Source organism: Cygnus olor, chromosome 2 (genome assembly GCF_009769625.2).
Source record: "Cygnus olor isolate bCygOlo1 chromosome 2, bCygOlo1.pri.v2, whole genome shotgun sequence".
Lineage (NCBI taxonomy): Eukaryota > Metazoa > Chordata > Aves > Anseriformes > Anatidae > Cygnus > Cygnus olor.
Window position 1 is genome coordinate 35,781,460 of NC_049170.1, and position 13,046 is coordinate 35,794,505.

Consider the following 13,046-nt stretch of genomic DNA (forward strand, 5'->3'; position numbering starts at 1 on the left):
CCGTGGCCTGGGCCTTCCTTTCTCCCCTCCTTCTGCAGATAACCAAAACGTTAGTCACTTCTTCGCCACCTGATGAGCTCATGCCATTCAAATGACAGAATGATGAGATAGGTGCGTTTCCACTCATGGGGCAGGGAAGGCAGCCAGCTCCCTTTACGCGACCTGGTAAGAATGCTGACTGACTCCCGTTTCAGGCCTGGACACACCGCCATCATATGACAAGGGACACTTGCACCATGTCACCTGGTGGATGTGCTGCCAGTCACACCAGGAGGGAACGGCAGGTCAGCCCACCAATCCACCACCAGCCCTTTCCCATCTCTCTCCTCCACGCTACGGATTGCGAGAGCCAGGAGCTGGCTGCAAGCCAGGGAATTTTGGAAGGCCAGCCAGCACATTTCTGAAGGTAGCTGCAAGCTAGGCACATTTGTGCACAGACACTTTTCAAAGGTGACCAACATCAAACAGACTGCCACTTATCTTTCAGCTTTACGTAGGCTAGCATTAGAAAGCAATTAATTCATTGGGTTTCAAACTTTTTGTACAACTCGTCAATACGAACAGGCCCGAAGACAAATTATCATGCAATACCTGTGACTGCCTGTCCCTCTGCACATAAATCTGGCACCTTTTAAATCAAGAAATATTTGAGGATTTTGCTTCTGCTCCCTCCCCCCTTCTTCCCAACTATATTCAAAAGTCTCTCTCCAGAGTTTCCTAAACTATCTTTAAACATATATACACACAAATACGTACCTATACCTACATAAACACCTACACAGAAACAGATATAAAATAAAAGTGACTGACACTAAGATATTTAAAAATAATCACATTGATCCAGTCTAATAAGTAGGTGAACACTCCTTTAGCACAAAGTTCTGGAAAGGACTGCCTTTACAAACCGTTGCACCTTAGCTCTCCAAAAGCAAGGGTATCTTGCCTTGTTGCCACATACCAAGTGAAAATACTGAAAAACATTAACGCTCAAAAATTTCTGTTAATGATTTAGAAAGCAGAAGTACCCGAAAACCACTAAGACTCCTCTGAAGAAGTAAACAGATAAGGCATCTCTTTTAAGAAGTGAAAGAAAAACGAAATCATGATCAAGGACTATATTCTAATTCCATTGACTGGGTAGCTGAGCATCCTCTCTTTACATTAAAGAGGTGAGAAAAGATCAAGCTGTAACACATTAAGCTTATCATGAAAAAGCCATACTAGTACAAATCATGATCAAGTTACAAAGTGATTCCAAATGAACTATAATAAAAAATGTTAAGGATTAACCTAAAGATTTACACTGTATGCTACATTATGCTGCATCTATTGTGGTTTGTTGACATATGATTATGAAAGAAATGTAAACCCAGTCAGATGGGGAAGATAGACTCCACGTTAATTGAAAAAGACAAACTAAGTGAATAATGAGTATATAAAAAATAGCCTATGCCATTTTTATCACCCGTATATGACACTTATTCTCAAATTTATGGCAGAGACAATTGAACTATGTTTCAAATCACTGGAGGTTATTTCTTACCAGGAATGCCTCCATGCATTTTTTCACCTCACTGTTTCTATTCTTATTCCATTACTATTGAAATACATATATATTACCAAAGCTGTAAATACTTGTCTACTTCGAAAACGTCTATAATCGCCCTGGTTTATCGTCTAAAGATGGATTCTGCAGCAAGAACCAGCACTCATTAAAGCCATGGAAGTGGGAAAGTGATACTTTAAAACATAGAACAGTAAAGTTTTAAATGAGAGCATCATTTTAAAATCAAGCCAGCCAGTGAAGAAGAGCTATGCTGTACCTAGGTGGTATTTCCTATGATAGGAACATAAGGAGCAAGCCCAGCAACAGCTGACAAGGAGATCAATAAGGACAGCTAGTTTTCTAGGCATCAGGGGTAAATATAACTACTGTAGCGCTCAGAAATAAGAGGTAAGCATAAGTAAACTTTCTTGACTCATGCACTGGATCTACCATCTCATGGTTTTCTCACCTTGCACCCTTCTGCATGCTGTTTTCAGGGTGCAATGAAACAAGTGGGCAAAACAAATATTAATTTGGAGAAAAGTTTAGAATCACAGAATCATGAAATAAGGCAATTTGGATACTACAACCAAGCATTTAAACAAACTGAATAACGTTTCAGTGGAGACAGTCTCGAAGGCAAGAACAGAATTTTTCGTTTTTTTTTTTTTTTTTTTTTTTTTTTTTTTTTTTTGTAGAACAAGGAAAAATGGATATAGAACTTTCCCATCTCTATACGAACTAGAAAAAGGGTTTTATTCCATTTTCCTGACGAAAAAAAAATATAACTTTTAATATATGAAAACAGAAATTCAAACTAGAAACACTGAAAAGTGCAAAAGGAGAACTGAAAAAAAAAATCAGAAAGACCCTTACTATAATCATGGATGTCATGAAGATAAGTGGAAAAGATAAAAATGCTATATATATCTAAAGATCACAACGCCACCAAAAACTTACAAAATAAAGCATTCTCAGCTGCTCCAACTAAATCTCCACAAATGGAAAAATTAATTTTTTTTCTTCCATCTAGATGACTGAAGCAACCAGTCTGATTTATGTTACAGAAGAAATAATACGCCTCTGGGGAAAAAGCAGCCTCTGAAGTCCTTCTCAGCTGTGGACAGGCCAAAGCTTAGAATGTGCATCAAGAAGTAAGGAAAAAAAAAAAAAGAGCAGGGGCCTCCAACATAACCAATCATAATTTGACAGCAAGAAAAAAAATATAACAAGTAACATCCCACTCTGCCAAGCATCCACAAAGAAATCCTGAACACACACACAGAGGATACCTTTTCAAAAGAAGAAAAAACACAGTGGAACTGGGCTTCCTTCACTAAATCCCAAAACCTCAAGCATCATCTGGAAGGTGCAGAGACGCAGGTGGGGAATGAAGAAGTTTGATACACTACTGCACACCTCCCAGGTGTAAAGAGATACGAGAGCAACAAGATGACTTTCTCCCCTCACCAGAAGTTCAACTCGTGACCAGAGGACCCTGTTTCTGCTTCCAGTGTTTCCCTCCCACCACTGAAGCAAGCCAGAGAAGAGAAGACGGGATTGTGAAATCCCAACAATCCTCTGCAATAAGCCCATTGCCTCACTGACCTTTCCCCTTAAGCTTTACAGAAACAGCTTCCTCCTGCTTCCAACTAATGTGGTTAGCCCTGAGCTCAAGCTGTGCTTCTGCCTGGAACATTTCAGCGCCACTGACACGCAGCTACAGTGACCCTGCCAGCATGTGTGACAGAATTTCTTTTTGCGTTGAAGATATAATATTGTTTGGGTTCAAAGTAAAGCACTCACGAGTCAGAAAGCTTCCTGTGCAACTTTAATTCATCCCCTGGCGTGTTTATTCCCCTTATCACCATGTTTAACTACAGGAGCACTTAGCATGTTTTCCAGTAGGACCCCCACTTGTTCAGCATAGGGGGCGGACAGTTCTCCAACAATCAATCAAGGCCAAGCAGGGATAAGGAAATCCATATGATCGCTACTCCATTTGTTGCTGAAGTTGGGAAAAGCAGGCAAAAAGCCCTAAGACGGCGAAAAAGCACAATATTTATGAGATTTTTTATCTGTCACTGCCTCTCTGCTCTATGAACATCGGGCTAAAAAAAAGGTGCTTGACACTAGACATCAACTCCATGTTCTCGACAGAACTTGATATGAAAAAGTGCCAGGCACTCATAATGGCCGCTGAATAGAGACATCCAACTGACATTATTTTCTGGAGAAACCAGCACAGCACGGAGGCAGATGAATCTGAATTCTACTTCTGTTCCACCATTGATTATTTTTGTGACCCCAGATCACATCTTGTTTATTACACTAATTTTACCGACGGGAAAACAATATTCTCTCATCTCAAAGAGGTGTTGAATCAATACCTGTGAGCCATTAAAATAATACATTAAGAAGCACCCTTGAAGAAGAGCATGCAGAAATGAGTAACTATCTATTCACTGCAGTCTTTGTATTGTATAAGGGATGCTTAATGAATAGCAAAGATATGACAGAGCTCCCTTCCTTCCTCCATTACCATACATCTTCAGTACGTGAATAGTTCAGGCAAAAAGCAGCAGGGCACTACATAAATAAAGATTACCAGAACCTAAATGTGGCCACAAATGAACTGCTCATACCATTTGAACTACTCTAATTTCATGAAACTTTACTTGTAACAATTAATGGGGGGTGTTAACACACTAACTGTAAAAAGTCAGTCTTTGTTTTTGAAAAACAGAATCAGGTTATTGAAGTTTTACATTGCATAACCGTAATTATCCATACATTTGTTTCCGTTCTATAATTCTGAAAGTAGGGCTTAAAAGTTACAAACTATTATTTGTTCCTCACTTCCCCATCTCCACTCTGCTAGGTTTCTGTTTGCTCTATAATTTCACCGTCATAAAATTAACAAGTGTTAAACTCATTCTGCATCAAGTCCCAAGCCAAAATTGCATGTGAATGTAAATTAAATCGAAAATAGTGTTATGCTTATAGAGACATATTGTGTAGCATTTATGCTACCATAATAATGACAAAAGATTTAAAGATCATTGGTAAATCATTCCATTCGCAATTATGGATGGCATTAATGAACCCATCTCATTTTTTTCCAGAAAAGCTAAAGCTGTACTTAGAGTACAAACACCAGATACCTAGGCATAACTTAGGCCGCTGATCACAGCAAGTGACTCTGACAGAACACACACACACATCCCTCTTGGGAGAAAATAGGTGTTTTCACAGAATCGCAGAATTGAAGAGGTTGGAAGGGACCTCAAGAGATCATCGGGTCCAACCCCCCTGCCAAAGCAGGTTCCTTAGAGCAGGCTGCTTAGAGCAGTTTTCTCAGTTTCGCTTCAAAACCCAAACTTTTGTAACACTTTTTCCATGGCGGACTGGAAAAAGACAAGGAGAAGGCCAAGTTGTATAGATGAGGCACCATGACAAAAAAGAAAAAGTTTGAAATTATCCCGTCTGCATCATACCAGCCTCCCCCAGGAGAGTTTCCCGGAGCGATTTCACCCAGCGAAAGTAGCTCTGAACCAGACAAAAACTTCATGTGAGCACAAGCTCCAGGACACTGCAACACCACGGAAACCACAGAGGGCTGGAAGAGCTCTCTAGGGCTTTTCTGTTATTATTATTAAGAATCTATCCCATGATGAGAAATCATCGAAAGCTTCGTTTTTCTGCTGGTGGCCTTCCCTGCGGACGTTACTACAGGTGGCATGATCTCCCAGTAACGTGCTTGGGAACAGCGGCTACCGAAACTCTTCGGGAGAGTTGGCAGAAGTGCTTTCAAGGTGGGATTGAGAGGTAAGAGCAAAGCATTTCAAGCACTAATTCTGACCACCCAAGTGTTTAAAAATGACCGGTTTCCAAAGGTGAGGAGCCCCTGGACCCAGCAGGTGCTCAGCCTTATGAACAAGATTTTGAAGGCACAGTCAACATGCGCGGCTTAGCCTCAACTGTGCAAGTTCCTGCGGCAGAAACAGAAGTTGTCACAAGGAAGGAGCCTCTCCCGCTCAAACCGGAACCGTTTCGGGGCAGTTTCAAGACTTTTAGGGATATTTTTTTTCCCCAAAAAAAATTAAAAAACGGAGCTGGAAGTGAGCGGGGGGCTCCGCAGCACAGCAGGGCAGGGAGCTCCGTGCCTCCCCTTCCCCTTCCCCTTCCCGGTACCGCCCAGCGCCGTCGGGGCCGATCCCCGGTGCGAAGAGGGTGCAGCGGCACCCCCCGGGGGCCGCCCCGCTCCCGGTGCCGGTGCCGCTCCCGGCACAGCCCGCCGGCCCGCCCCCCGGGAAGCCAGCCCTCCTCCCTCCTCCCTCCCTCCCTCCCTCCCTCCTTCCGTCCGTCGGTCCGTCCGTACCTGCCAGGAGGCCGCGGACGTCCCCGGGGATGGCGGCGGCGCCCTGCATGCTGCGGGAGGGGCGCGGACACCCCGCGGGCGGGGCGGAGCCGCTGGCCTGGGGCGCGGGCACCCGCCCGGCCCCGATGGGCAGGAAGCGGAGGCCCCGCCCACACCTGCCCCGAGGGGCGGGGCCACGCCGCGTGGCCACGCCCCCCTCTTCGTTTCGCCCCGCCCTCCGAGGCCGCGGACCCGCTGCCGGGTGTTCCCCGTAGCAACGCCCCCGCCTGTGCTGGCGGACATGTTGCGTAAGGGCGCCGTGCGGGCACGTCGCTCCTTGCCAGAAACAAGCATGGCGCCCAGCGTTAGTCGTCTGCCCGCCTCCGCCCTGAAGCCCGCAGGAGGTTGATGATTGGACGAGATGCCCGGAAGTCGCCCTCTGATTGGCCCGTTGGGTGCCCCCTGCTTCCCAAGCTGAGGGCAGGAGGTTCCATGCCCTCACCCCGGCGGGCCTGGGCCCGGCGGGTGTGAAGAGGGATAAAGATTTGTCCTATTTCTCCCAAACGTCCTTTCAGCCCTCACTCGGGGCACGGTGCGGGCCTCAGGCCGCCTGTGGGAACGCTCGGCGCTGCTGAGGGAATGAGGGAGATGATCCCGTCCCCGGTGTCCGGCAGGGCCCCATGGGGGCCCTGCTCCCCTTACGGCCTGCTGCCATTTTGAGCCTCGGGGCCTGGGGACAGCAATGGGGACAACAGCAGCAGCTGGGGCAATAAAGACAGCGGTTGGGAGGAGGGAATCACACGTACAGGTGGGGCAGGCAATGAAATGAGCAATGGCGAGTGGCTGGGGTCGGCCTCTTGGTATCCACCAGGTCAGGTGTATAGGGAGAGCTGTTGTCGCAGAGCACCGCAGCTGGGCCGATTTAGGATTATTTTCCTCACGGGGCCAGCTTTGGTGTGTTTGCCACCAAATGGCTACTCATCTGTATTTGGAACATGCAAGTGATGTAATATGTTTAGTGTAGAAATAGTCAAACTAGTAGCATGTTCTTCTGTGACCTCGGTGGTTTTGGCTATATCTCTGTTGTTACTAAAGGAACTGTTTGTGTTAGAGCTGCAGTTATGTTAGCACATCTGTGTATCATACCGGGGTAGAAAAAACAGCAGGGAAAAGTACTATTTATGAAATTTCACCTTTGCACCAGCATAACTGCATTAACAGTTGTGGCACAGCTGGCAGTACAGCTGTATCCGTCAGGTATTAAACAGTTTCATACTTTGGCTGATGTAGCTATGCCAGCAGAAGTCTGCAGTGTAGATATGGTGTTAGACTGTATTGTTCTCCTGACCTCTCATATCTCTTAATTCCATAGAGCAACTCGTTTCAAATACATCTGGATTTTCAAAGCATTGCAGCTTTATTACCTGATTTTATGGCCATCTTGACTGAAACTCAAGCAGTTAACTAACTGACCTGTATAATGTTGCACAATCATTTTTATGTTAGTTCTCTTAATTTCAAAATAAATATGAACGTGTATATGTGTATATGTAGATCTTGCCTTTTCGTATTTGTATAAATACCAACTACTTAGGCATTCCAAGAATATGGTTGATTAATTTTCTGTAGTTGGCAGTGAGGGCTCTTAGGGCTTATGTTAAATTACACATTTCAGATGTGCAGTCTTGGGAAGCTGCCATAAGGAACAGGAAAATGGCTTCCAGTCTAATTTACTTGCCCTTTTTCGGGTTAACCTTAATCCTGCTTTCTTATGTTGACTTTATGGCTCCATCCATTTCTGTTCCAGAAATGAGTCAAGGGTGTCACTTGAACTCTGTTGTAGTCTTGTTTTGAGATCACTTTTCCTGATAATTTATTCCATATGTTTACCATTCATATGAGCTTTTCCTGGGTTTCAGAACATAAAATGAGAAGAAATAACTTACCTTTATTATTTCCCACATCCCACGCTAGTCATCCTGGTTTTTTCTACTTGTTTCCTTAAAGACCTCCTTGTTGCACTGAAGACCAGCCCATCACACAGCTAGCAAGATTTGTGACCCAGGCCTATTTTAAGCCTCGTCGAGTTCCAGATTTACTCCTAGTTCCCTAATTTTTAAATCTACCGCTAATAGGAAGCATAATTCAAAACAGACTCCTTCATTGAAGCATGTCTGGCTTCAGAGCCATTTCAGCCTGTTTTCTGAGGATTCCACAGCTTGTGCCTCATCAAAACCAGACATACTGCATCGCCTGATCAGGCGCATAGATCAGGGATTCTTGATGTGTGGGTAGCGGCACCACAGGGAATGCACACAAGTTTATTGTCCTTCCGTGTGGGGAGAGCTATGAAAACGGAGTTCATGAGGAGCAGCCTCCATCTCATCTGCAGGGAGCCCGTAGTAACACAGCTGCAGAAAGAAGAAAGTTTCCCATTCAGGAGCAACATCACCACCACCCTGCCCCGCTGAAGACATCTGACATCTCCAGTGTACTGGGAAATGGGGCATTTTTCCATGAAATGTTCCACTTCTCTGCAGCCATGCTTTTAAAACTTAAATTCTAGGTTAAAAAGCAGACGGGACCCGTGTACAGCTGCTGCTTGTTCTCTGCATGTCCTTTAATAGAAAATTAATCAGATTACAGTGCATGCACCCTGGACTGTTTCACACAGGCAGGCAGTAGGCTTGTTGAGGCTACTCAGTATTCTCATCTGTTCATCCACTGTTGGCTGTCTGTCTTCTTTTGGCAGATTTGAAACAATATAGCTAGTCAATAATCAGAATATTTATATTTTTTAATTATTTAATTACATTAAACAGTGGCTGGCAACGATTTCTGGCATGCATATATAGTTGTTAAACGGAAGGAGCACAGACTTTCTTTACAGAAGCACTTTCTTTACAAAGAAACTCAGAAAGTTCTGGGTTTAAAAAAAAAATCAGAAAATTGTGTCATTGAAGGACAGTGCTCTAAACATAGCAACTCTTTATGCATTTTAGCCATGGTCACTGCACTGAAGAAAAGCTCTGGTGTCCCTAACAGTAGAAAAACATATTTTGTACTCTTTGCCCTCTGGCAAAAGATAATTAATGTTTTGTTAGGATTTGCTACTGCTGCTCAAGTTAAAATGATTTCCTCACAGTCAGAGATACATCCAGGACATCACAGCACTTGTTTTGAGAATAAGTTTCTAAATTAACTTTGAAGCATAAAGAAAAGCTAACATTTGGTGTAACAACTGGATAAAATTCCATGTATCCTCTTTGACTCAGCACCCATCTCCATGAAAGCTTCCTATTTTGCTGTCTTCTTAAAGGCATCTTACACAGAAAAAAACGTCTTTTAAGCTTTCAAGTGTTGTGTGCACAGTTGGCTTGCATTGGCTGTACTTTGTTAAGATGTGGAAAAATGGTCTTGCACTTAGAATCCAGCCCATTGAATTCAGTCCATTGAGCAAGAGCTGAACACACTTTTCAGTTTATGGGTTGCAGTGATGATCACAAATAGAACTGAAAATGTACTCAGTGAGAATGTAGAAGTTTTGAACACCAAGTGCTTGGTTTTTTTTTTTTAGTTTCATGATGAAAAGTTGCTACAGCAACCTTTTTTTCTACATCATTTGAAGACTTTGGTGTCACCGTCGTATATGTTCAGTGTTACAAAACCAATAAACTTCTCCTGGTGAAGGTGATTTGCCGTTTATGAAGTAGTGTCTGTCTCTAAATGTTGCTTTCTGTAAACCTAACATGTTTTGAGACGTCAGCCTGAGGACAGCAGTTTCCAACAGGCTTAGAAACACGTCAAGAAACACAAGTCATTCCTTTCTCTTTCCATGTTCTTCCAGCTAGAACATCACAGAGAGGTACTGACATGGAAAAGACTGAGAATGATTCCCCTACACAATTTAATTATTTGTACTCTAATATATTCCACCGGTGTCTAACTTTGCCTAGCAATTATCTCTGCAAAGAAAGGTTGGTGTTTATAGAATCAAAACTATAGGATAATAAATATAACTTTGAATAATGTTTTCTAAACACTACCTGTTGTAGGGAACATTTTTGTGTAAACATTTCTTTTTACCTGAGTATCCATTAGTTTGGGTAGTATTACACACTATCCAATATTTTACATAAAAAAAAAAAATGTTCTGTAGCCTGTCAAGGACAAGTTCAGTCTCTTTTTAAAAGAAAGTTTTATTAAGAAAGCTCTCATCAGATATAAGCTTCAGAGTTTCACTAAGATCCTGTTTTGAGGTGATTTTCCAGCTGGGTAGATTCAAATGGAACATCCTGAAATTTAGTTTTGGCACAGGTATAAGATTTCAGTGGACATTTTGTCTTGCTAAAGCCTATGAAAGCAAGCCAAAGATAACTCCCCAAGTACCACAAAAAAAAAGTCCTCCACTGTTCATCATTCAGATAGCTCCAATGAAGTTATGGAGACAACCAGCTGACAAAGAGTTGTAAGATTTCAGATCATACTAAATCCATTTGTTCCTTTTTGTGTCTAGCCCTTTGTTCTCAGACATCTTAAAAAGAAATATCAGAGGAAAGAAGAATCTTCCTCTGCCCATGTCTCCTCTTCAGGATGTATAGAGATGAACTGATGGGTTGTCTGCGGCTGAGCATGGGTGTAGGAAGAAGGTAGAGAGAGAAGCCCTGTTTGACTTGAGTTAATAATATAGATCTTACATAAACTTTTATTTTCCCCCTTTTTAACCTGGATATCTAACGAATATTTTGGAGCAATGAAAGGTCTTAATAACTCAAAGATGACTAAACATGCCTAACCATCCTATTGCATTCTCTGAAAGTAAAAGCAAAATTTTTTCCTCGTTCTTCAAAAAGCAGATGAAAGAAAATCTAGGTAAACTTTAATGTAATTTTTTGTTTTCTTTCTAGTTATTTTAGCCTTTTATTATCTATGTTATAATGCATCCAGTCATGTTTTAAACAAATTATACCAAAGATAATGAAATGAATGAAAAATACTTTTCCATTAATTTATATATTAATATCCTTTATCACTTTCCTGTTGCAATAACATCACTTCAGTCCCCTGTGTCTTAAGTCACCAACCATCACGTGAGCCACTGCCACCTTTTCCTCCTTCCATGCCTCTTATTCCATCAGCAAGGAGGAGACAACGTTTTCTATCACCAATTTGGAGGAATTGCTGTGCTGTTTGGGCTGTCAGCACCCTTCTGCTGGTTGACCAGCCTGCAGCCCAAACTGAATAGGTACTTGCTGAGCCTCTGTGGCATCATCATCTTAGCTCTCTGTCCTTCATCCAGCAGCTGCATTTCACCAAGTTTTTAAGAAGTTAATATCTGAAGGCTGTATCTCTCTATCAGATTTGTTTGAAGCTAGCAGTTAGATTTTAGGGAGAAATCAATACCAGGACACTTTTCGTTGGGTAGCCAAGCAAAACTTGTTACTTTGGAGGTTCAGAGGTAAAGTGGACAAAAATTGGCAGAAGCCTGGAGGCGCAGCCAGAATAAGTGTTCCTTCCTGCCAGTGTCACGTGTTTTGTGAACAGCAGGGCAATCCCCTTTTTAAAGTTCCTTCTGTAAATTGTACAAGTAGCAATAACAATATATTTACAGGAAAAAATGGGTTTCCAGAACTGCAAAACCTTCCTACGTAGTGATGCATTTCCCTTCACAGGAGAAATAAAATAGTCACTTTGGTTTAAAACAGAACTGAATCAAAATCTGGGTAAAATCTAAATAAAATTCCTATATTAAGCTACAGAATACTGGCTTGCAACCTCTGAATTGACAATTTTTAACTGAAATAAAGACAAAGAATTTCTTAAACAAGTGGGATTTCTCAAAGACGCATGCTATTAAAAATGACTCTGTGAGTCGAGTGCCTTCCACTAAATGTTAGTGAAGAAGTAAGCTGAGTTTAAAAAGTTAAAAGGTGCTGCTAGATTGTTTTTATTTTTTAAAAGTTAAGTGCACTTTCGAAGAGTGCTTCCATCAGCCTAAAAAAATGAATATCTGACAAATTGTAGTCTAGCCGACAAGAGCTGTCTTATCATATGCATAGGCATTAGCTCTCCATCTTTCTTTTTTAAATAGCATAAATGAACTTTTATCTCAGTGTGCTTAACTCAGCATTTTTTCTTGCTGCATTCCTAGCTTTTTATTTTTATTTGCTACTCTTACGTGATTGCCACAAGCAGCAACAAATCAGGAGAATATCATAAAATTTCAAACAAAATCACTATTCTTGCAGTCTGAATTCAGCGCTGCTTCTGGGAAGCAGAGGTGAAAGTCTTCCTCAGACTCATGTAAAAAGGACTGATCAAAGTGAGGCAGATATATAGGCTCATTTCTTGCCGTGTAAACTCCTTTTCTGTAAAAGTGGAGCATCATCAATTACCTTCTTTAAAGTGATACCTAGATATGCAAAATATCATGCCAAATAAGAAGCATTTGTTGTCTCCACTACAAATTGCATTTATTCCCGTTTTATTAAAGTGCTCAACTGATAAACTTCACGTTGATGGATTTAGTTAGAGCCATGAATTATTGTTTTGTAAAATAGAGAACCTTGAAAAACTCCTGATGCAAATAGACTTTATTTATAAAGTGTCTTCTGGGATATCACATGGTTTACAGCGAGACTACTCAATTAATAAAATAGCTTTTCTCAGCAAGTATTTCTACAATAATGTCCATAAACTACAGCATGCCTGGCTGAAAGTATTCAAAGACAATCATAGCAATATGCTAACGGGGGCAAGCAGACCCCAAGCCAATATTGTCTCACTTTTTTTTTCTTCTTAATTTAATAAAAAGCTCCGAATACAGAGACTGATGTGTTTTCAAGCTCTGACTGACGGGTTTTCAATTGATCTGGGTACTTTATGGCTCCCGACACTTGGTAACTAAGCACCTTACAAAACCAACCAAAACAAAAACTGCACAAGGTAAGGAAGAGTTATTGCCCCCAGGCTGTAGAAGCAGCGCCCAGGAGGAGAAGTGATTTTGCCAAGATGACACAGGAATTATGTGGCAGAATGTGGAACCCAGCCAGCTCCCAGAAATCCCAAAGGTGTATCCACTGCTAGCTCATTCCACCCCTCCAGCAAGTGACAGTGAAGTCCTCCAGCTGTCACTAGCTC

At 42.1% G+C, this 13,046-nt stretch overlaps 1 protein-coding gene across 1 annotated transcript in view; it reads right to left on the reverse strand.

Moving 5' to 3' along the window:
• The window catches only part of SKAP2 (src kinase associated phosphoprotein 2), a 114,990-nt gene extending 108,907 nt beyond the window's left edge, over window positions 1-6,083 (reverse strand). The window contains exon 1 of the mRNA XM_040547635.1: window positions 5,928-6,083. Coding sequence (XP_040403569.1) covers window positions 5,928-5,976 — 49 coding nt within the window. The 5' untranslated portion in view covers window positions 5,977-6,083. The remainder of the gene's footprint in view (window positions 1-5,927) is intronic.
• Between the last annotated feature and the right edge of the window lie 6,963 nt (window positions 6,084-13,046).